The sequence below is a fragment of the Columba livia genome, chromosome 1 (genome assembly GCF_036013475.1).
Source record: "Columba livia isolate bColLiv1 breed racing homer chromosome 1, bColLiv1.pat.W.v2, whole genome shotgun sequence".
NCBI classification, from domain to species: Eukaryota; Metazoa; Chordata; class Aves; order Columbiformes; family Columbidae; genus Columba; species Columba livia.
In genome coordinates this window covers 204497787-204520982 of record NC_088602.1, presented here as the reverse complement: position 1 = coordinate 204520982, position 23196 = coordinate 204497787, and the positions used below count along the sequence as shown (strand labels likewise).

Sequence of the window (23196 nt, the reverse complement as noted above, 5' to 3'; positions counted from 1 at the left end):
TATAATTGATGCAATGGGGAAATGACTAGAGCAATAAGCTGGTGCATATTCAGAAATATTTTTCACAGAATCATCGCTGCTTGTACTGAAGAAATACTGAACCGGACCACAAAATCCTGTCAAGTGCACAGGACAGTCCCCTTGCTACAAGCCCTTGATGTGCTGGAGCGAGTTGAGAGAAGGGAACGGAGCTGGTGAGGGGCTGGAGCACAAGTGTGATGGGAGCGGCTGAGGGACCTGGGGGGTTCAGCTGGAGAACAGGAGCTGAGGGGAGACCTTCTGATCTCTGAACTGCCTGAAAGGAGCTTGGAGCATGGAGGGGGTTGGTCTCTTCTCCCAAGGAACAAGTGATAGGATGAGGGGAAATGGCCTGAAGTTGTGCCAGGGGAGGTTTAGATTGGACATTAGGAAAAAGTTATTCATGGAAAGGGTTGTTAGGAATTGGAACAGGCTGCCCAGGGAAGTGGTGGGGTCACTACCCCTGGAGGGGAGGTTCTTATTGACATGTTTTAGTGCCAGTGCTCACAGTTGGACTTGATCTTGGTGGTCTCTTCCAACCGCAATGATTCTTTGATTCTAATACCTGAGTTTGAACTTGCTCGCTTAACACAACTCCTTTAGGGTATTCAGAGGAGTGTGACGCTGACTTTAACCACCCTTGGGGACACTGATCAGACACGGGCAGTCACACCCAGGGCCACCCAGGGCTGTGGGGACACTACCTGCAGCCCCTCTGAGGCATGTAACACCGGCATGACGTCATCATCCCCCCACCCGTGACCTCACTCAGCACAGCAGCTCAACCCCACATTGTCGCCGCTCCCTCCCTTGGCCCCAACCCCAGCAGCCACAGCTCGCCCTCCCGCAACCAAGATGGCGCCGGGCGGCGCCCTCTGCTGCCAGGACTAACGATGGCGCGGGGCGCGCACCCCCGGAGTGGCGGCCGCGCATGCGCGGGAGGGGGCGGTGCCGGATTGAAGTTTTGGCGGGTGCCGGGGAGCGCGCGGCCAGCGGTGAGCGGGTCTGTGTGAGGGAACGGCCGGGGCGACTGGGGGGCCGGCAGCCCCCAGAGCGATCTTCGGGGGGCGGAGGCTGGGGTGAGGGATCGGAGATCCACGGGGGAGCCCTGGAGGAGGTCGGGGTTCCCCTGGGTGGGGGAGAAAGCCGAGCGGGGACGGGAAGCCGATAGGAGCCGTGAGAGGAAGGAGGATTCTAAGGCGGTTGGGGGTGGATTCCGGGGATCCCCTGAGAGCGCGGATGGGGATCTCGCAGCTGTTGGGTCCGTGGGGAGAGGGGAGGCGGCGGGCACGGCACAGCCGAGCTCTTTCGGGCTTTGGGAGCTGTGGGGAGAGGGTCAGGGGGGGCGATCCCGGTGGGCCGGGGGCACCGCGGAGCCCAGGCCTGGGACCCAGGTACACCAGCCCCAAGCGGGGCCTCTGCCTGGCCGCCTGTCCACCCATGCTAGAAGACATGAGGGACAGGCATGTACTAGCAGCCTCCTGCTCCTGTATTAGCAGCCTCCTGCTCTGGTGGTGAGGAAGGTTTTAGGGTAAGAGGGGGCACATGCGGTAGGGGACCCCCTTCCCATGCCAGGTGCAGTTTGCCTATGCTGCTGTGAAGCTTGGCCCTGAGCCTACAGATCTGGGTTTGGACCCGCTTACCCCAACTACAGCCGAGCTGCAGGCACAGCAGATATATTTCTCATACCAGGGCAAAATCTGGCTTCATTTCCTTGCCGTAAGAAGACCAAGAGGTGTACCAAGCTGATGCTGATGTAAATGAAGGTGAACCCACAAGCTATGTTGACTGAAGCCCCAGAATTGATAGCATAGAAAGCATCTGATGAGAGTGGGAAGGTCTGCGATGGGAAGAATAAACAGTCCTAATCACTCAGAAGCTCGGGTCTGCAAACCACATCTTTCTCAAAGCACTATTAGCAGTTTATTCAACCTTTTGCCGAAAAAGATAATTTGCATCTGTGTTTTCTGAACCCGAATCCCTGTGTGGGGTCACTGTGGGGCTGTGTGGGGTCCCTGGCCTGCTCCTGTATGCGCTCAAATTCTCTTTTGTTCTTTGCTGAAAATTAATACTTTGGAGCAAAAGAGAGAACTATTAAAAATGGAGTTTATGGGCAAAACAAAAGTCTCTGCAGGAAGACCTGTAAGCACAAAGTTACACTTTGCGTTTGTGAGTAACCGGTCCATAGTGGATTTCCCTTCTCCTTACCCAGTCTTTCCTTGGCCATTTATGTCTGCCTGTGCTGATTATTTTCCATGGGTATGTGTCCATGAAATGGAGGAGCTGTGAGAAAAGTAAAATATACGCTTTTAAGCATAAAACCCTATTGGAAGAAGGTAGCAGGGTTTAGCTCTGCTCACATTTTCAAGTGTAGACTGAATCCTTTGTGGAAGATTTGCTTCAGTTAAATGCTAATTATTATTATGATGCAGGAGTGGTGAGGTGGAAATGGTTGTTACTGTGAGATCATGGTAGGCATTTCATAAAATCTGCATCTGTTGTGGGCTTTTATCCAAAAGTAGAGCCCTTACACTACAGTGAGTTCAGCATAAGTCAGACTTTGAAGGTAGAAAATGTACATGAGGGTTTTAAATTTAGTGGAGTCCTTATCTGTGGCTGTAAACAAAGACAAGGTGGTGGTTTGCAGATTGTCAAATAAGGAGCCTGAACACAATATGTTTCTAATTGAGCTATATCTGTTTAACAATACCACTGTTGTTCTCCCCATAACAGAGAATATTATTGCTTGAGGGGCACTTGAAGAGATCCTGGTGAAATCATGGAAGGTAAGGGGGAAAGCGTTCTTCTACTTTCAGTAAGAAGGTTGTCTTCTGATCAATATGTTGTTAATAAGTTCAAGTGTTCAGAAAACTTGGTAAACTTTTTAACAAAAGAAATTATGTTGCAGAACCATTTGAGGTTTGCATTTTGCCTTCACTCCTGTCACCTTCCTGTGAGGTTGCTCTGTCCCTTCCCTGGTTTTGCGTTTTCTTCAGCAACAAAGGCTAAATACATTTCTTGGTTTGTTCTGAATTTCAGTTCTGCTCTGTCTGTCCCATTCCTCTCTCTGTACGTGATTTTCTTTTTTCTATTATTTGTCCCTTTTGTCCATATTTCTTTGTTCTCTTCCTTGAACAAACCATACCTGAGAACATGCTTTCTTGCCTGCCTTGCATCTTCTTCTTCACCTTCCACTGGCAAAAGCCACATGGGTGTCTCTGTAGAGCTCCTGGCTGCACCTTTACAGGTCACCAGGCTTTTCTTTGTAACAGCAGCTATAGTGCAAACATGCATAGGAGGAAAAGCCGCTGCTAAGTAGCCTGCAAGTTTTATGCTGACTGTCAGCCTGGATCACAAGCTGAGAGTGTCTGCAGCCACGTTTCCATCCAACCAGACATCAGGAAGCTACTCTATCTTCCTTTAGCCAAAGCTAAATTAATTTATTTTTTTTTAAATGCCACTTGCTGCTCTGATCTAGTTTCAGTTGTCATTAGCTTGTGATTAGAGTATCTTGGATATTTTATTGCTTGGCAGCTTTCTTGTAACCGAACAGAAATAATGCTGAGTTTAATTTTTGCCTTAGCTGACGATGACTTGGATCTGCTGGCTTCCCTCCTGGAAGAAAGTGAGGCAACCGAGGAGGGAAATCCTGAGGAGGAAGATGCCCCAGAGAATGAGGGGGGAGAACCAGATGAATACGATGAGCTCTTTGATGCAGAAGACGATGTGTCCTACACCGAGGAGGTTGACACCGAAGACAGTATGATCGATGAGCAGAAGGAGAACCTGGCTGCGCTATTTGGAGATGTGGATGACCTGCTGGAAGAGGAGGCGGCAGAAGAAACTGTCCACACTTCAACTCCCAGTCAGACAAAAGAGAAGACCAATGAAGAGCTGCAAGGTTTCTGCAACAGCATCTTTTATCTGTTTTATCATACGTATCTTGTCTATAGATAAATAATGGGCAGAAGGCAGGGCCTGTTGCTTCTCACTTCAGGATGGTGCCCAGAGGGGGAATATAGAAATTCCTTGTCAAAGTTTCTAAGTCCAGTTTTCAGTGCTCAGTGGCCAAACTTACCGAACCTATCTTCTCAAAAGAAGACAAAGGACCGAAATAAACCAAACCAGGGAGACTAAACTAGCTCAGCTGAGCAGGACAGGGAAGGTTGCCTGTGTACCGGCGCCTTGTCTGAGGAAAAGCGATGTTGCTACAATCTTCAGGGCTGTTGTCCTGGCATCTTTGACCAGCACAACAAACCCTTCCCCCCCAGGACTTACTGTCAGGAGGTTCTGCTGTACCCATCAGTGTGGAAGCAGAGTTGGTCACTGAGCTTTCCTGTGTCCAGGCCCCATATTTGATTATATCAGAAGTATTTCTTTATGCTAAGGAGTGCTCACAAGCCATTTAAATTGTCTTATGTTCTGTAGGAAAGACATATGCAACATGGCAAAGAATGTGCCACAGTCAAGTAAAATATTTATATGAGACAAGTCAGCTCCAGGCTGTATGGAAAAATGTCCCCTCGCTATGAGCTGTGTGGAATCAAGGGAATCTGTATCATGGCTCTAGCCTTTGTTTTCTAAGTTCCTGTCACGCAGTAAAACTGCCACGCTCGCAGGGATCTCCTAAATCCCTGTTTGCCATGGCTTCCCACTGTCTTCATTATTATCCTTCTCGTCTCTTTCCTAGCTGAGCTGAGAAAGCTGCAAGAACAGATGAAGATATTACAGGAGCAGTTGCAAAGGACTGCAATTGGGCAGCAATCCAGTTCAGGCACTGAGAAGAAAAGCCCTGGTAATGAGACTAATTAAATGGATTTATGATTTGTTGGCCTACCAACATGCAATTTATAGGCAAGACTCAAGATAATCCTGAAGTGGGCACTGAGTAACAAGTAGGAACAGTGGTCTGGTGAATTCCCACACAGGCTGTTACCTGCAGCTACAGACTAAATCAGCAAGCTGCAGTTTTGGTACCTGCATTGTGGGTTGATCTACATGGGGCGGCTTTCCTGGCTGAAGTGCTCCAGCAGTGTTCTGCTGGAAATGTCCCTTCTTACTGACAGATGTTGGTACACATAGAAAATACAGATTTGTTTGTTGCTGTAACACACTGGATGTAGTAATAAAATTAAAAAGTAAGGGGATTTTCCTACTTTCCCCAGCTTTGTGGTTTCAGTAACATCCAGAGTTTTACGTCCTCATGAGGAAGAATCATAGAGGCTTTTCCAGCTGTTGCATGTCAGATGATGGCAACTTAGCTGAAGGGTGTCCATGTGGGACCCTGACCTAGGCTTGTTATTCAAAAAAATTACTTAGTTTGGACTAGTTCTTAATGTTTGTGTCCAAATCCTGAGATCTCATAAATATTTGTGTTCTTGGCCAGGTAAATCTCCCTGTCTACCCTTAAAGGAAAGAAAAGTTCAGAAGCTGCAAGAGTCACCATGTTTCTCGGCCCAGCTGGGCAATCCTTTACCACCAGCCAGGCGAGGAGTCCAGAAACCAAAAGCATCCTCAGCAGGTACTGTTCTCACTCTGCCTTTTGCCCAAACACCCTGGGCTTTTGTCAAATGCTGATCTAGTTCCCAGCAGCAGTGCAGACACATCCAGTATAGCCTGACGCTAGTCTGTGCACCAGTAGCAGTCTGGTTACAGAGCTTATTAGAGAGTTAATTGTTGTATTCTTTGCAGTGGATCTGCGCTCTGTGTTGTTAACCCCATCACTGACAGCAGTCCAGCTTGCATCTGTGTATTCTACAGTTTAGCATCTCTGTCAAGTGAGAGCTGCTCTGGGAAGCTCCTCACCAGGCAGAATTTATTGCTTGAGTTACATGCGACTGATCTGGGGCTGTCAGTTAGTTCCCAGCTGACTGGGAGACCAGTTCAGTACAAATAAGTTTTACATCCTTTTCTTAAGCATGTATCAAGGTTTTTTTTCTTTCTTTTTTCCTTCTAAAGAGAACAAGACTCCTATTCCACAGAAAGTCCTCAGTCTGGCATTCCAGCCTCTCAAGTCTGCTGCCGGGAACACACCCAGTAAGGTGCCCAAAGAGAAGACTCCTCACGTGCCTACATGCCCCAGTGCAGCACCCCAGCCCGTGTCTGTGGAAACCTTCTCGGGACTGAGATTAAGGTCAGCAGCCCAGCACTGGGCTCTGGGGATGTCAGTTCTCCAGTAATGGGAGAGAAAACCCCATCAGTCCAACATCCTGTCGTGCTGGTCACACAAGTGCTGTGCAGGGGACTGGATTTCTGATTCGATGTATACCCTGTTTCTCCAAAAATAAGACAGGGTCTTATATTAACTTTTTCTCCAAAAGACGCACTAGGGCTTATTTTCAGGGAATGTGATGAACAATAATCTACATTTATTCTTGAATAAAAAAATCAACATTTATTCAGATACAGTCATGTCATCACATTCTGTTACATCTGTCCTGCTTCATTCTATTGGCAATTAATTAATCAGCCTAGCAGGGCCAGGAGCCTGAATAACCTACCAGCACAGGGACAGTCACTGCTCAGGTGCTTCATGAAGTACCACAAGTGCTACAGAAAGAAAGGGGTAATTATAATACCCTGTTTTCCCAAAAATAAGACAGGGTCTTATAAAAGTTTTGCTCCAAAAGATGCTTACTTTTTTACATGTATGGCTGCCTGGACACTATTTAAATTGACTTTGTTATGAACTCTAACTAGGGCTTAATTTTGGAGTAGGGCTTGTATTTCAAGCATCCTCAAAAATCCTGACAAATCACGCTAGGGCTTATTTTCAGGACAGGTTTTATTTTTAGTGAAACAGGGTATACTTTGTTTAACCATGTCAGGTTAGTCAGTTGTCATTAGAGATGGCACACAAAGCCACAGCAGTGGCTGGTTGATCAGTAAATCGGTAACATAGACTTTTGTCTTAGTACCATGTTTTCTATTTTCACCTTTGCTCTTTTCTAACCAAAAAAAGCTGTCACTTCATTAGTGCTGCCTCCCCTGGGATGTCCTCAGTGGTGGAGGAGGGAAGCAACGTGCATGTGCAGAACCCAAGTATGCTCCTGTTGAGCAGATTTTGCTCCATGCTGAGAACTTTTGGGAGCCACTTGCCATCCCCATACTCGAGGTGGCCACAAGAGGTCTCTGAATACTCACGGTGTCTTTCCTCACCAGAAATCACGCTGGGCTTCCAAACCTTGCTCAGACAGTCATGATACTTAGTCCTTCCTGAAATGAGCAGAGTTAACGAAGGCTTGGGGCTAAGTTGCAGTGCAGCTTTTTGGACAAAAACCAGCATGATCAGTAACTTTCTGATATTTGTACATTGTCCTGAACTGGGAGGCTTTGTTTCAAGTGAACTCAGGGTTCACAGAGATATTTCACAGCAAGACATAGTCTCCCTAGGAGAATGCTGGATGGTTTTGTTTCTCTCTGTGAATTTATGCCAATGGATTTGTTCTTTTACATGCCATCACTTGATATAGAAAACCCCGGGTTTCATCAGCTGAAATGGAGAGGAAAATGGCAAACCGGAAGCTCATCCGACTGTCCCAGCTCAAAAGCAAACTTGCTGCAGAAAATCTGGAGGAAATGGACTGGGTGACATTTGGAGTCATTGTGAAGAAGGTCACTCCTCAGAGTGCAAATAATGTAAGTAACTTCACTGTATCTCTTACTTAGTCCCAGCAAAATGCTGGTTGTCTTTCTTGAAAAACTAATTAGGTTTTTAACTTAATCAGTCAACTCCACATAGTTAATGAAAAGCTACTGTATTAAAGGTCTTTGCTCATCTGGTTTCATGTGGTAATGCTGCTTTTAGTTTTCGGGATAAGACCCTAGCTTATTTAGTGCAATTGTGCCAGGCACTATTGTAAGAAATTCCGAGTCACCATCCGTGGAGGTATCTAAATGGTGTGTAGATGTGGCGTATAGGGACACGGTTTAGTGGTGGGCTTGGCAGTGTTGGGTTAACAGTTGGACTTGATGATTCTAAAGGTCTTTTCCAATCTAAATTATTCTATGACTTTCTTGTTCAGCAAGAAAAAGTGCTGTCCAGCTTTAATGTCAGGAAGATTGGTGGTATTACTTTGTTGGTTTGTCATTAAGAATCCCATAACCAGCTGTGTGGCATGGCTGGAGATATACCTGACCTCTGCTGAGGTTACAAATTGTGCTTTTCTAAATCAGGAAAACGCAGGGGGAGAAATAAGACTAACTCTTTAAAAGCAACAGCTGGAGAGGATGCACTCAGTGTCCCCTTGCTGATTGCTGAAAGGAAAGCAAATGTCTGTTCCAGGGCAGAACCTTCAGCATCTGGCGGCTGAACGACCTGCGGGATCTCAATCAGTGTGTCTCGCTCTTCCTGTTCGGTGATGTCCACAAAGAGCACTGGAAGACAGACCAAGGCACAGTCATCGGGCTGCTCAACGCCAATCCTATGAAACCTAAAGAAGGCTCAGATGAGGTGAGAGGATTTTTCACTTGCCCATCAGCTGCAAATAAAAACCCGTAGCTGAAACTCTTTCAGATCTTCTTGAGATTTAGCTTTATAACATGTGTTAAGGCTGAAATTCCAGCAGTTTGCCTGAACGGTTTGAATTGCATTCAGATATGTATTTGTAGTATTTGCTCCTGGCCTTCTGGAAGACTGAACTTCAAGAAGTCATATTAAGCATCTAAAACCAGAGTTTATTCAAGTGTTTAATCTGCTCTCGGTCTCAATCATCTCTTCCATAGATGTAGGGAGTGTATTTTCATTTGAGTTTATTGAGCTACTTCAGTGCAGTGCCTATTTCAGCCAAGAGGTCTCTCAAAGCTGAAAATGGTGGGGAAGCTCATTTCTCGCTTCTAATTTAAGCATGAGATGTGATTGCAAAATGTTTTGTGGTTCCAACATCGTGACTGAGAAGAAGCAATATTTGATTTATTTATCAATGTTTAATATCTTTTTTTTTATTGCACTGAAATGGAAAACGTTTTTACTGACTTCTGTCAAGGGGAATTTTGACCTAGTAGCTGGTGATGAAGTGTTTTGCATTTTAAATTCTCCAAATGGAAAAATCAGGAGTCTCATTAATTGTCTATTAAGCTATATAATTGCTTAAATTAACATGAATAAGCCGTAGAAAGTCCTGTCTGTGAGTAGAAGGGCATACCAGATTCAATGTAAGGGCTGTCTTTAACTGTTCAGAATAATTCTTCTTAGCTAAATGTCTACAGGTAGATCTATATTAAAACTTCTCCAAGTGTTTCTTACCTACAGATAAAAGTCCCAGTATCTTTGGGTGGTGTGAAGATGACACTTATTGTATCACAGGCGTCAGTTTTGCTTGGACCGAGAGCTCTTGTCCATCTCCTCCTCTTCCCATCCCCTGATGAAGGTGTTTGCCATGGTGGCATCAGAGCCACGCAGTTGTACAGGACCATCATTTAGAGCACAGCTGGAGCTGCTTTTGGTGGTCCTTGGTTTCCTGAGGCTCTGAGCATAGAAATCCAATGTCCTTCATCTCTTTGTGGGAAAGAAATTGACCTTTTTTTTTCTTTATAACAGAGTCTCAACAGAGCATGCGGATTTCTTAACCTAGGCCCGCATTTTAAAACGACATTATTAATACCAGAGGTACCAAACTGGACCAGAGCCAAAACAGTGACATCCGGAGAGAAGTCCATCCAGTCCTCCTGAAGGCATTTTCTGATTTCTTTCTAGGTGTGTTTGTCTGTTGACCATCCACAGAAGATCCTCCTCATGGGTGAAGCTCTGGACATGGGCACCTGCAAAGCCAGGAAGAAGAACGGTGATCCATGTGCGCAGATTGTGAACCTGGTCTGTATCCCAGTAGTCAGGACATCCTTAAGCTGCTGGTAAAAATCTGGCTGCTGATTTTATACTGATGCTCTGACTCTTGGACTTCTTTCTGGATCTTAACTTGTAATTAATTAAAGTAGGTGGTGAAGGTGCAAAATGAAACCCAGAGGAGCTGCTTCTGTGACAGCACTGTAGGAGTAAATGCAAAGCTAGTGGAAGGAGATGGTCTACGACTCATCAGTGTCACCATCTCCATACGCTTTAGCTCCCCTTTGTGCTGCTGCAAGCTTCCACACTGTACTGGAGAACTCATCCAAGATGAAGCAACAGGAGATTTTTCTTGGGAATGGTGTATTTTGGGGATGGTTTTAACCCAATGAGTTCTGTGGCCCAATGTGCCCACAAGCTGGCAGAATATTTATACCTGACACTGGAAATGAGAGGCAAAAGGTGCTGGGATTCTTTTTTTTCCAGAGGCAGCACTGACTTGTACTAGCTTAAAGGACTTGTGTTATGATACCTGAAAGGAGCTCTGTCCAAGTCAGAAGGGTTAGTGGTTAGTGTTAGTAGGGTGGCACTTAGAAGGAGGAGTGAAAATGAAGGAATAAAGAACTAAAAGTGTATGGAGTGGGAAGAAGACAAACAGCGAAGGTACCTGTAGCAGAACAAGGCTCAGGAGGTGGTTGTGCATGGGGCTCTCCATGTCAGTGAGATGTCCCAGTGCCACCTGGATGGCTGTCCGGCAGAAGAACCTCATGAAGGAACTGGCTGTGTTTAATTAACAAAAAAGTCTGATTGTGAGATAATTGCAGTTATGGAAATCTGAGACAGATTAATATCAATGAGAATGGAGGCTTGTTTTGGTAAGAAGTTGAAGAATACCCTGAGTGCATTTATGGCACTGCTGTCTCTGACTGGCAGGCTCAGTATTTTCAGTTCCAAACTCCCTCAAATGACTCTGAAACCTCATGAATTAATTTGAACTGAGTGCATCAAATATTACTCCAGTATTAGTTTTCCTTTGTGTTCATACCAGTAGTAAAATTGCGTGCAGTTCGGAGTCAGGAATACAGAATCTGGACAAGAGTACCTGGGACTTCAATTTATTTCAGCTGAGGAATGGCCTTAAAACTCCTGGAGTGGAGGGAGTCCTTGACGCACAGGGGTTTTTTCCAGTGATTAGTATTGGCAATTTTAGTTTTGTTTTCCATTGTTGGAGTGTTTGCTGAGTAGGTCAAACGCTGGAGTACTACAACAGAGATATTACTTTAGTTTAGCTATAGAAGGATACATGTGGGTAGGGGGAATGAAGTAAACTGTAATCGCTGGTGTTCTGCAACAGGCTTCTCCCATTTATTTTCAGAACGACTGTGAATATTGTCAGTATCATGTGCAATCCCAGTACAAGAAGCTCAGCTCGAAGCGGGCAGATCTGCAGTCCACCTTCTCCGGTGGCCACATTCCCAAAAAAGTTGGTCGGAAAAATCCCAGTTTGAAGGAGAGGCTGTGTCAGGATGGGTTTTACTATGGAGGTGTCTCTTCAGCAGCGTATGCAGCCTCAGTGTAAGATAAACCACTTATTTTCCTTGCTTTTGAACAGAATTTCCCTCCCATATACAAGTGAGCCTAAAGCTGCCTCTAAGGGGGTCTATTTAGTTAGAGATCGCTTTGACTTAACTACATTAATTAAATAGAAATAAATGCCCCACATTTGGTGTAATCCTCCTGCCCCCTTGGGGTAACAGCTGCTATTAGATAGGAAAATTTTAACAGTCAGCGCTAAGATGTGGAAAGGGGTGGTTGTTATCTCTAAATTAACACTGTGTTGTGAAGCCAGGCAGCACTGTGTTTCAGCAGATAAAATGAACTTTATCATGAGATCCCAAGCATTCGAGTCTCAGAGATGAGTATCTTTCAGTGCTGTTCCCTTACTGTATTTGGTTATGGCTCATTGCATTTAATCCCAGACTCGGTGTATTCTGTATTTCCTCTTCCTTGACTGAAAGAATACTGTATCAGTACATGTTAATGAAGAGATGGTAGTACACCCTGCGTATTGTTAAGTGACCAAGATCAGTAGATCAGTGTGCATGTCATAACAAGCTTGGGGGGCCAGGTCCTTCTGTGGGGATTTGTTCATCCAGACCCCAGCTGCAGAAAGACCTGAGTCACAGCTGGATCAGGCCTTGTGCTTGCACAGTTTTCATGCCCTTCCCACTGCCCTCGGTAACTGGTGTGACGCCAAAGAAATGAAGTCATTCCAGCCTCCTCTCCACCCCTGGAACTGTGAGCACATCTTAGCCATTACCTACATTTACTTTTCTTTCAATTCATAGGAAACATAAATCTCAACACAGAAAGAAATGGGAGATCCTAAATATTGTACTAGAATTCAGGTGTAGATCCACATCCTTCCCAAAGACAGATGACAGAAGAAACCTTTTAGGGTGTTTGGAGTTATGTTGAAGCACCAGCCTAGCGTTTGAGCTCCTGTCCTTGCCCTAAGCATGGGAAAACTCTGATGATCTGATTTTGTTTCTTCTTTCTAGTGCAGCAGCTGCAGCACCGAAAAGGAAGATTCAAACCACACTCTCCAATCTGGTCGTAAGAGGAGTTGATGCAATTGTCCAGGAAACCAGGCAGAAAATTGGTACCTAACTCCCCGTGTGGTCACTTTACCCTCCAGATATTGCCAGCTTGACATGTAGCTGTGTCCCAGGACCCTGACACTCACTGAATGAATCTGGCAATTGCTTTGTAGAGAGATAGCCCTTTGCAGGCTGCTTTCTCAGTTGATCAAAACTCCTCTTCCCTCTTGAGACTGCAGCTGCAAGGCAAATGTAACTGAGCAACTGTGTAGCTCCATGTGTCTTTTTCATCAGTGCTGCTGAATCAAGTCTCCTGTTCTGTCTTTGGACAGTGACAGAAGATCTTTGCCAGATTAATGGGAATTGGAAATTTTAAGAACTTGGAACCAGAGGATTTATTTGATTTGATTAAAATAAATGACTTCTGTCAGTCTCGGAAGCTTCCAAGGAATACTAAGTATAAAACAGTCAGGTCTGCAATGCAGGGGACCTCCTGAGCACCCAGCCTGTTTCTAGGGCTTTTCTTTTGTGATCTTCAAAGCACGTTCCTTCTATAGGCTTTGGGATCTTTTCCACCTCCATTTAATTTCTGTAAAACTCCCTCTTTATGCTCAGTGGAGAGCAGACAGTAGGTTATTCAAACTATGTGCTCTAGATGCCACTTAGATGTCCTCTTGACATCTTCCCACTCCCTCAGTTGCCTCCATTTCAGACAACAGCGTGTGTGTGTCCTGTCTTGGGCTTTTAGCTGCTCTTAATTCTCCAGGGATAAGATGTGGTGGCTTCAGGGATTTCAGCCATTCTAAAAATGGGAACAGTGGGACGCAGCCAAGGCTGATAGGGAACTGACTGATGAAATTGCTGAAGGTGTAGAGACATCCTTGTCATGTGTTCTGTGAGGACACGGCCTTGGGTAACCAAATATATGACAGAACTTGGCTTGGCTTTGGGGGGTGCTCACTCAGGTGATCTGTGCGGGTCTCTCCCAACCTAGACTGTTCTGCATATCTAAAACCAGGCTCGCTTCTCTTCCTTGCTCCAAATCTCTTGTATTTCTGCCTCTTCTGCTCCAGGTGCAGCAAAGAGACCCATGCAATGTTCTGAGGAATTCAAGGAGCTGCTGGCACAGCCAACTTTTGGAGCACGAAACCTCTGCAAACACTGGACCAAAGCAGGTATTGTCCTTTTTCCTGAAGGAAAACCCACTCCTGAAATCATTCAACCTCCTTCTGAGCAAACATTAGTAGCTTTTTATTTTATTTTGGTTTTGTTTTCCCTTTTTTTCCCCAGATGTTGAAAAGAAGCAAGAGGCCAGTTTCCAGTCTGTCTCTGCTTCAGCGCTGCTCAAGCAACAGAAACAGAAATTGCTGGAGGCCAGAAAAAAGCGATCTGAAGAGATTCAGAGGCGGTAATACATACTGGCTTTCACAGGAAGGGTCCTATTATTGTGGCCCTAGGCATAACTTTGGGAGGAGCTTTGCTGTTTTAATAAAAACTTCAATTTAAATAGAAATACCCCAGTATTCGTTGGAGAACCAAACGCCCCAGTACCTGGAAGGCGTGATTGGAAGAGACTGATTAGGACTCCTGGTTGTGTTCATTGCTGGCTTGCAAGGGTCTTCTGAACCTTAAGATTTGCCAAGTGTTTTGTCTTTTTAACAAATGTAAGAAAAACCTCTTAAGAGTCACCCTGGGTGAGACTGAGATTTATGTAGCCAAGTAGCCTCAGAAGTCTCAACAGGAGCCAAAACAGAACCTGAAGGAGAATAACAAGACAAGGCACAATCGTTATATTTCCCCCAAATACTCTTCCAGCCTGCAACAGCGTGTATTTTGGGGACTTCACAAGTTAAAGGCAAATTACAGTATCTCTGAAGGAATTTTTTCCCCATGAACCTGTTCAACCTCCATTGTGACCAGAGTAAACCTAAACTTTTATGTGACTCCAGTGACAAGGAGTCCCACTGCTTAACTGCCTGTTCTTTAAAAGAAGCCCATTTTCCAAGTGCTTTCAGTTCCCACTTCCCAGCTTCATTTGTTGCTTCTCTGGTTTTAGTTTTGAAAGCAATTGGTTGTTCACTCCTTTTGGTGACTTCAAAGCACTCTTGATTTCAGTGACTCAATGAGTTCCTTACCAGCCTTGTCTTACTCTCTTAAATGCCTAAATAGCTGCATGTTTTTCTAGCAATAAAAGGCCAATTAGTGAAAAATCAGTCTGTATCCCATGCCTTTCTGCTGCTCAGACTTTTCTGTCTCTTTGACTTGTGTCTCTATTTCAATGGATTATTTTTGTCTTACCAGGTTTCTCCAGAACACAAGTAGAGCCGGCAGCCCCGCTCTCCCATCCTCCTCCAAACAATCATCGCTCCATTCCCCAGTGCCTGGGGTGGAGTTTCCCAAAGCTGCCAAAATGTCGACTCCTCAAAGGCCCAGGCTGGGCACAGGCTTCTCAGAAGGAGAAGATATCCTCTTCTTTGACAGGTCTCCACCTCCAAGACCAAAGCTTGACAGTTTGGCAGAGGCCAAAAAGGTAACAGCTCTTTGAGTCTTTGTGCTGAAAATCCCTGGAGTGCTGAACTGTGCATGTTTGTTCTTTGGCGTTGCTGGTGCACTGGATTGTGGGTGTTTTATTTGCCAGGTAGGCGACAGTGAACTGAACTAGTTCAGCTCTGTTGTGCCATGAGTTTGGATAATTTTGGTTTCTAGCCAGAACACACCGCATCTTGCCTTGGCAAAGATCTGTTCACATGTTTGACAAAGAAACTTGTCTCTTCCGGCAAGGAAGAAGGGGTCTTAGCATTCTGAGAGTATGGAAGGTTGTACGCAATTTTCTATTAGTTCCAAATTATTCCCAATTTATGTGGAAATCTAAAGTAATTTGATTTCTCTGGAAAACATACTGATTTGTGAAGCAGTCAGAGCACAGCTGCAGAGATACCAAGCCTGGTAGCACCTCGGAGGAGTGATTTTTGTGGTTTGGGAAGTCACGAGAGGTTGGGTGATGTGGTGAGCTAGATGTACAGTGTACAGCATGGCTGGGAATTCTGTTGGGCCTCTCTTCAGCCACCTCAGTGCTCAGGCCAGGGGATCTTGTCTTCTCTGTTTGACAAACTCCCTCTGCTACTTCTGGAAGTAGGAACGTGGGAGCCTGACTGGTCGCCAACACATTTGCTGCTCTTCCCTGTTTTCTAGCTGGCTGCGATACACCGACTGCGAGCAAAAGGCCAGATTCTTGCTAAAACTGACCCAAACGGTGTCAAGAGGAAAAGAGCTGATGTTGATGATGTCCTAGAAATTGTTGAAAGAGTTGAGAAAAATGTTGCTCAGCCACAAGGTGCAGAAGCAGTGAATGGTATGTAACGTTAGCTTCTGGAACAGAAAAAAATCTGCTTATTTCCTGCTGAATGGAGCACTAGTTGACGGGTTAAGGACGTAACTGCTGTGCCAAAGAGAGGCCAAATTATGTCTGGTTAGAACTCAGAGGGTTTGTTGCAAAGCTAAACAACCTCTAATCCTGTGAAGAGAGTGTGAGATGTAATCTCTGATAGCTCCTTGCCCTCATCTCTGTTCACTTTCTTCTGGCACTTGACATCTGCAATAAAATGGCTGATTTAACCAAGGAAAACCCAGAACTAGTCCCACCTGGGAAGGTGTCTGAATTTTCCATGGGAAGTTGAGTTTGCCTGCTGGTGATTTACTGTGTGATCTTGGCTGAGGACAAGGGGTAATGGGTTCAAACTGGAACACAAAAGGTTCTATTTAAATTTGAGAAGAAACTTCTTCTCAGTGAGGGTGACAGAGCCTGGAACAGGCTGCCCAGGGGGGTTGTGGAGGCTCCTTCTCTGGAGACATTCAAACCCACCTGGACACCTTCCTGTGTAACCTCATCTGGGTGTTCCTGCTCCATGGGGGATTGGACTGGATGAACTTTCCAGGTCCCTTCCAATCCCTGACATTCTGTGATTCTGTGAATCACTTAATTCCCTTTAGAGCTTCTCCATCAGTCAGGGAGGCAACACTGCTTGCTCCCCTGGGAGTAGTGTGAAAATTCCTTGTACAGTGCTTTGAGAAAACAAGCAATATTATTTTTAAAAATGCCTGGTTTTATTTTTTCTGAAACCATGTTTGAACTTGGCTTCACGTTCTCCTGAGCTTTGAAAGGCTGCCGTTTGACCAAGGCATCTACCTGAGAGACCTGAGACTTCCAAAGTCTCCTGCAGTGATTGTGCTTAGAGATCACAACTTTTGTTTCTGTAGGACTGAGCCTTTTTGTCTCCCTAGGTACGGATGAACTGGAGCCTGCCCAAAAGAAGCGGCGTGAGCAGCTGGCCTATCTGGAGTCAGAAGAGTTCCAGAAAGTTCTGAAGGCCAAGTCCAAGCACACGGGTGTCCTGAAAGAGGTACGGCCTGAATCCAGCCGTGACTGGGGGCTCAGAACTGGGGAGCTGGCTGTACTCCTTATAATTTCAGCAAGCAGCAGGCACGCAAATGTGTCAGAGGCACCACATGGTCCTGATGAGAGGGGTCACAGAATCACAGAATGTCAGGGATTGGAAGGGACCACGAAAGCTCATCCAGTCCAATCCTCCTGCTGGAGCAGGAACACCCAGATGAGGTTACACAGGAAGGTGTCCAGGCGGGTTTGAATGTCTGCAGAGAAGGAGACTCTACAACCCTCCTGGGCAGCCTGTTCCAGTTTCTTCTCATGTTTAAGTGGAACCTCCTGTGTTCCAGTTTTCACCCATTGCCCCTTGTCCTATCACTGGTGTCACTGAGAAGAGCCTGGCTCCATCCTCCTGACACTCACCCTTTATATATTTATAAACATTAATGAGGTCACCCCTCAGTCTCCTCCAAGCTAAAGAGCCCCAGCTCCCTCAGCCTTTCCTCTTAAGGGAGATGCTCCACTCCATCGTCTTTGTGGCTCGGAGGTCTCTGAGCACACAGTGAAGTTTCCTTGTTAGTGGATGATCAGAGAAATCCTTCTGCCTTAAAACCAAACCAGCCACGTGGCTGTTTTGTCCCTCATTTCTTGACATCTTGGCCATGTAAAAACAGCTTCTATCTTCATCTGGGACTTGTGTAGGTTGTGGAGCCTACGTAACGCCAGCAGCTGCCCTGCAGGGCTAAGAGGTTGAGTTTCTCCCATCGGGGTCTTTGCTGAGTGTGTCCCCAGGCACACGGCACCTCTGGTGGCACAGGGCTCTTGTCTGGGACGCATTCTATTGGTATGAAGTCCTAGTTGTTTTAAGGTCTTCTGAGGAGTAATATTTTGGCAAAGAACCAATTCCATTTGTAACATCTACCCACCTGACCTCTCCCTGCACTGTCCCTGTAGGTATGTGCTTATGTCAGCAGCATGTGCTGCTGTTAAACCCTCCCACTCATACATCTCAGAGGCGGCTCTTTTCAGTGTTGGTGAAGCACAGCACATGCACTATATGTTGGGGTTTTTTTTTTAAAAAGAGATAATTTGGTGTTTCTCTGGCTCCCAGAGTGCAGTCTGCTTCAAGGAGGCCTAAAAGTAATTTGCCCTAAAGCCATTTATGGAGTGGTTTCTCACATCTCTGCCTCCCCACAACCCTTTGTGTGTGTGTGTGTGTTCACAGGTTGAGGCTGAACTGCAGGAGCAATACTTTCAGCCGCTGGTGAAAAAAGAAGAAATGGAAGACAAGATGAGGAGCATTAAAGAATTGAAATGTCGAGTTGTGACATGTAAAACAGTGAGTGAAGGGTAACAGCAGTGGAGTGAAATACGGATCATAGAATCATTTGGGTTGGAAGGGACCTTTCACAGCTCATCCAGTGCCACCCCTGCCATGAGTAGGGACATCTTCACCCAGATCAGGTTGCTCAGAGCCCCGTCCAGCCTGGCCTGGGATGTCTCCAGGGATGGTTCATCCACCACCTCTCTGGGCAACCTGGGACAGTGTCTCACCACCCTCAGTGTAAAACATTTCTTCCTCACATCTAGTACAAAATGATGCTGGACCATCCTGCGATTCCCATCAGTCACTCTCTTGGCCACAGTCCAGTGCAGGGTTCAAATGGAGACAGTTCTGTTTGTTATGCCTGTTGCTGAGAGCAGCCTGTGTTCTGAGTGACTGAGACACAAGAACACTGGCGAGGCAGCTTCAGTGCTGTGCTGAACACCTCAACTCCATGTTTTTGCCAGCAGGTTCCTTGGCTGTTGGTATCCTGAAAATATTTATGTATTTCTTCCTTGAATTGCTTTGTACCAGGACGCTCAGTTCCCCATATTACATGACAAAAATAAGCAAGGTGCCTTGAAAACATAACACTGGGTGGGATTCCTCTTATATCTGCGTGTCCAGGAACTTTGCCATCAGGAAGCGGAGTGGAGCTCCGTTACTGTCCCAAATGTGCTGGGAGGAAGGAAGGAGTTACCTCCTGTTCCCAGAGTGTCAATCCCTGCTGGACTTTCCCTCTTTCCTGTCTGTTTTGGGGCTGCACAGGGAGGTGCGGGGAGCAGGGCCACGGTGTGGCAGTGACAGAGCCTGGGGTCATGATCTCAGACTGGTGGATTCCTCAGGATAGCAGAAGACCCAGATGCTTTCCTCTGGCTCTTCAGCCATGGAACAGGTCCCACATTCTGATGAAGCGCTCACAGCTCTTTCTCCTCCCTGACAGTGTAACTACACCTATTTTAAGCCCCTGGAGACGTGTGTGCAGGACAACCACGACTACCACTGGCATGATGCCATCAAGCGATTTTTCAAATGTCCTTGTGGAAACCGAGCTATTTCCCTTGACAGGCTCCCAAAAAAGCCCTGCAGGTAAGAAACGAGTCACGTGAAATAGTGACTGGAGCGTTTGCGCTGCCCGTTCATGGGGAACTTGTTGGGAGGCACACACCCATCTCCTAAAATGGGAACGTTAGCCCTTGTGCTAAGCAGCATGGGGGTAGTTTTGGATGCCCTCGTACCGTGCAGCAAACACCCTGCAGTGTTCCTCACCTACCGTCTTCATCTTTCAGTACCTGTGGCCTCTTCAAGTGGGAGCGAGACGGGATGCTAAAGGTGAGTGTGAGCCGGCGGTGTGAGCACCTCAGCACTCTGGCTGCTTCTCTTGGTACTTTTGTCCCACGCGTGGCCTCGGTGCCCTCACGAGCTCCCAGTGAAACCAGGCAGCTCTGCATTTGTCTGGTACATCCAGGAGCGGTGTTTTAGTGGACTTTCTCGCTTTCTGTTCTTGAAATTCTGTTTTATTTAACCCTGGGGACTTTGCTTCAGACCAAAATTGTAAGAATTCAGAATGCTGAGATTCCTAGAGTGTCTGTCAATATTTAATCAGATAATTTAGCCCTACTGCAACTTCTGTTAAAGAAATGTTTGGGTGACATCTTATCCACACTTTTAACTTCTTTTCTCCATCATTCACATTTCTAGGAGAAAAAAGGTCCCAAGATTGGTGGAGAAACCCTTTTACCAAGAGGAGAGGAACAACCAAAATTTCTCAATAGTCTTAAGTGACCCAGAGTTGGTATTTTTCCCAACATGGGGAGGGATTTCTGTGTCTAAAACACACATTTCTTCCCTGGAATGCCAAGAGGACTCTGGTTTTAGAGCTGGATGAGCAAAGGAGTCAATTCCTGATAAGAAGGACACCCACAAAGTCTCCACCAGGCCACTGCGTGGATATTCAGCTTTCATCTTTTTAAAATTGACTGAATAAGGCTGCAAGTGAAATACATATTCATGCTTGATCTTTCTTACTAACAACTTGTTTACAAGATTTAACCTAGAAAAGAGACATCTAGGGAGGAATTTGTACCAAGAAATCCCTAGGGATCCCACAGTTTATGTTGAGTAGCTGGTGTAGATTGACCCACCAGAATTTTAAGTTGACAAATCATCATGAACTGGAGGACTGTAGATTCCACAAGCACTTGTGAAGTTAATGCTGTGTAAAGGCCAGCCTGTCAAGGTTTTTCACCTGTTGGCCAAAAAAGAGGTGTGAGAGGGTTTTAGCCACAGGGCAGTTTGTCATTGGCTCCAAAATGACTCACTTTTAACCTTCAAGCACAGATGTCAAATGGTTCCTGTGTTGTCTCCTTGGCTGATGTGTTCAAAAACCTTTTGGTGGCTTCAGCATTGTGAACATTGTGGTGTTTGCGCTGCAGACTGGCCGGGGCTCTTCTGGAAGCCCTGGCCCTGTCCCGACACTACGGCACCTTTCCAGCTACAAACCTCCAGCTCCCACTTTTAAGAGGATTTTAAGGAATCTGGGACCGTTTTTTTGAGTGGTTTTAAGGAGCTCAGTGATTACACTTAACAACTTTTACTCTTCTGGCATTTTAGATTGTCCTGAAATCTTCCCTCGTCGCCATGTCAGCTGCATGGGGGACAGGAGCTGTCTCTGACCAAGCGGGACATCCAGGCCCTTTTCTGAAAGCACATCTCTGCAGGGATGCCTGTGGCACTTGGTCATCTTGTCCTGCTCCTCCTCCCTCGCTCATGCCCCGCAGGACCACAGGAATCTTTTTAAGTGCCTAAACCCACCGGTGCCTTCGTGATTTGGTGAAGCTGCCACCAACAGTCTCACAGGTCCCTGTGGCCTTGTCAATCAGTACCTCTTGTTTGCTTGCACAGGGGCTGGGAGAGAAACAAGTTGCTTCATTTGAAGCAATTGGACAGGTTTACCTCATTTTTTTGCAGCTCATCTGCTGGTGCTTTTGCTGGGCAACTATGCTCAGCACGTGACGTACATTTCAGACTCATGTTGATACCATTAGATTAGAGGGGTGTCACTGGTAGGTGACTAAATACGTAACTGTGACATTGCTTGGGAATGTCTCCTGTTGATTCCTTATTTAGAATAAATACAATGAGCAATAAATCACTCCCTGGGTTTGTATGGTATCATTTATCTGAGGAAGAGGAGCAGTTGCTTGCTCAGCCTGTGAGCTTGGTCATTCAACATTTAGCAGAATATCTGAACTACAAAACTAATACAACGCAGCCACCAAACATGCTTTTGCTCTAATTTAAATATAAAAATTAAATCCATGTAGTCATTAGCTGTACTAATGCTTTCTCAGGGAAGCTCATGCTGAAACTTGCATGAAACTCTTGATCCACTGTTTTTATTTTGCATGGAAAAAGGATGATAGAAACCTTAAAAACATAATCATGCATAGAATCTTATCTAAATAATATTAATTTCATCTATGATAATTATAATTCCATTAAGATGATTAATAACCTTACATTAATAGAAGTATATCAAGAGAGAGACTAGAAAAAAGTAATCAAGAAGTAAAGCATATCTCTCACGATCATTTTTCTTTGATTACCTAAAATAATTCCAGCAAATCTGGTTTTGTAGGTCAGGTTTTCTTTGAAGTACCTCAGCTGTTCAACCTCAGTGCAACTATTTTGTTTTAGCATAAAATGATTTTGTAATGCAGTATTTGGGTGTTTCTTATACAGAGGGCAAAAAGCACATAAATTTGGCTAGTTGGAAGCTGATGCTCAGACGCGTTTTCCATCCTGGCCTTGGTGAGTGGTATCAGAGCTTCACCCAAGGAAAAGGGACAGACTTTTTAGAAGGGCCTGATGCTACAGGACAAAGGGTGATGGTTTTAAACGAAAAGATGGGGGCTTTTCACAGGATGGCAAAATAAAATCTCCTTTCTGATGGAAATAGCTTGATACTTTGGGATCACTGAGGCTGATAAGACCTTGCAGCTCTGCTGTGGCTGCAGGTCCCTCTGATAATGCTCAAATCAGCTGCACTCTGCCAGGAAACCCTAATATATTTATGGTTGTTGTGGCTGTGGGTTTTTTTTGCCCCAAAAGCCCAGTTTTGGAGAGTGAACTGAACTTGTGGTGCTCAACTTCACCTGGTGGGGATTGTGCTTTGGAAACTTGTGACTGCAGAACCTCTGCTGGTTGGGATGGGTAGGAACCAGAACAAGAAAGCACTTACCAGGTAGATCCTTTATGCAGGGGGTCACATTTACATGAAGCATCCTTTGGACTCCAGTCCTTGCTCAATTACCCTGTGAGGAAGAGCTTGCAGATCCTTGCGCTCCCAGGGACATGGTCCTGCACCCATGAGTGCGCAGCCTTGCTGAGAAGGAGCCAAGAAGCCAGATCTGACTCTGCCCAGGGTCTTCTGGGGGAAAGAGATCAGAATCCTTGGCATTGCAAGGGTGCAGCTGAGCTGGCCTTGCACACAGCTGAGAGGAGCTTGCCTAAGCTTGTTTCCCCAGGCTTTGAAGTACCCTTGACCTGTCATGGGAAGGAGTGAAGACGTGTCTCTCATCAGGTGGGACAACTGCTGAGTTCAGATGATCTGCAAGGTCTTGGGTGGGTTTGTTCTTCTGAAAGAGGAAATTTAAGCCTAAATCTTTAGTCAAGAGATGCACAGATTTTTAAAACCAAAACTAAAGTTCTGCCTTTCCTTGTTTCTCCAAGACAAAGTAAGAGAAATTCACAGCCTGGGAATCTGGTGGACATGTGTAGCTCTTCTCTGTGCTCGCAGCTCCCTCTGCAGTCAACTCAGATACAGCAATAACACCGGACAGTGAAGTCTCTCCATGAATCCTCTGTCACGAACCAAATGGGACATTCAAAAGTGCCAGAGTTATACCGAGGGCATGGGAAGAGATGCAGGAAACAGGATACTCAAAATCACTCCCTGAGCCAGGCTGGGATCCTGTCGTAAAGTCTTGCTCTTGTCACACTTCTTGGTGTTGTAGTCAAACCAGAGACTACCAAGAGGATTTGTCTCCAGGTGGGAACCACAGTGCAGACACCTCATCCCACCACC

General features: G+C 45.8%; 1 protein-coding gene across 9 annotated transcripts; it reads left to right on the top strand.

Annotated features, from left to right (window-relative positions):
* The first annotated feature begins 854 nt into the window (after nt 1-854).
* On the top strand, nt 855-21261 carry MCM10 (minichromosome maintenance 10 replication initiation factor). 9 transcript variants are annotated; one of them, XM_065049266.1, is made up of 21 exons: nt 1002-1097; nt 1711-1784; nt 2752-2804; nt 3602-3919; nt 4709-4813; nt 5405-5539; nt 5977-6151; nt 7491-7656; nt 8303-8470; nt 9713-9829; nt 11175-11374; nt 12361-12461; nt 13473-13574; nt 13690-13807; nt 14701-14929; nt 15592-15751; nt 16681-16799; nt 18009-18122; nt 19051-19196; nt 19397-19439; nt 19809-21261. In XM_065049266.1, the coding sequence occupies exons 3-21, from the start codon at nt 2798-2800 to the stop codon at nt 19890-19892; spliced, it is 2607 nt and encodes an 868-aa protein (XP_064905338.1). In that variant the 5' UTR covers nt 1002-1097; nt 1711-1784; nt 2752-2797; the 3' UTR covers nt 19893-21261. The 9 variants fall into 9 exon arrangements, with proteins under 9 accessions (XP_064905340.1, XP_021153907.2, XP_021153908.2 ...); XM_065049268.1 differs by lacking the exon at nt 1711-1784 and having other exon boundaries at nt 855-1013; nt 15592-15733; XM_021298232.2 differs by lacking the exon at nt 1711-1784 and having other exon boundaries at nt 855-1013.
* Nucleotides 21262-23196: the final 1935 nt, after the last annotated feature.